The sequence below is a fragment of the Buceros rhinoceros genome, unplaced genomic scaffold (assembly GCF_000710305.1).
Source record: "Buceros rhinoceros silvestris isolate BGI_N320 unplaced genomic scaffold, ASM71030v1 scaffold6567, whole genome shotgun sequence".
NCBI classification, from domain to species: Eukaryota; Metazoa; Chordata; class Aves; order Bucerotiformes; family Bucerotidae; genus Buceros; species Buceros rhinoceros.
This window is the reverse complement of record NW_010420353.1, coordinates 70,942-71,950: the sequence shown is the minus strand read 5'-3', so window position 1 is coordinate 71,950 and position 1,009 is coordinate 70,942. Positions and strand designations below refer to the sequence as shown.

Genomic DNA, 1,009 nt, shown 5'->3' with positions numbered 1-1,009 from the left:
CTGCTGAACAGTAAAACAACCGTGGGGACTTTGACTGACACTTCAAATGGAGCACACTCAGACAGTACCCAGGCTGCAGGAGAGAGACTGAGAACTCCCTCTCCACTTTCACATTGCTCTCCTAAGCAAGGTTACCAGGAACTAGGTCTCCCGCACATATCACAGCAAAGAGACAGGCACGGGTCTGCCAGCTCAGGCAGTGACCCAAGGAGCCAGTCCTGGTGACACAAGCAATTGTTTACTTGTCCTCTAAAGTCCTCTAAAATTTAACTCATCCAGATCCTCCACACCCAAGCATCTTCCAAAGGCTACTGAGAATTTTTGGCTGAGAACGGAAAAAAAACCCAGGTGGCTTTGAATTCAAATACACTCATCTACAACTCCAAAGTTGCAGGACACATGTCACATTCCAGGTGAGTACTGAAGGTAATTCAGCGTGAGGCAGACGTGGCTGTGACACGTAGGAAACCGCCTCGTACATCACGGAACCGTGGTGTTCACAGATGAGAACTCACCAGAACAGGGACCTGCACGCAGGTAACCCACCAACCACACGATATGACCTGATGTGTAGAACAGGTCAGACGAATCCACCTTGGGGACGGCTACTTCTGTCTGCCACTTATGGCACAGAGTGACCAGAGATGTCTGGTGGTGAGACAGAACACAAGTGACTAAAACGTAGGACGTGTCTTAACATGACGAACTAGTTGCATTCACAGAATCACAGGATCGTTTGGGCTGGAAGAGACCTTTAAGCTCACCAAGTCCAACCGTTAACCCAGCACTGCCAGGTCCCCACTGAACCACGTCCAGGACGATGCACAAAGGCAAAAATCATGCAATGAACAAGGTCCCTCCAGGAAGGTGAGTGCTTCTGCCGCAGCCTTCACTCGCGTGTGTGTCTGCTTGCTTCCAGGTCCCAGTCCGTGGTGGAAGCTGGCACGCTGAAACACGAAGACCAGGGGGAAAGCGAGAACACCCAACCGCTGCTGGCTCTGGACTGAGC

At 51.2% G+C, this 1,009-nt stretch overlaps 1 protein-coding gene across 1 annotated transcript in view; it reads left to right on the top strand.

Moving 5' to 3' along the window:
* Positions 1-1,007, top strand: part of CLVS1 (clavesin 1) — a 10,978-nt gene extending 9,971 nt beyond the window's left edge. The window contains exon 4 of the mRNA XM_010139273.1: positions 920-1,007. Coding sequence (XP_010137575.1) covers positions 920-1,007 — 88 coding nt within the window. The remainder of the gene's footprint in view (positions 1-919) is intronic.
* The last annotated feature ends 2 nt before the right edge of the window (positions 1,008-1,009 follow it).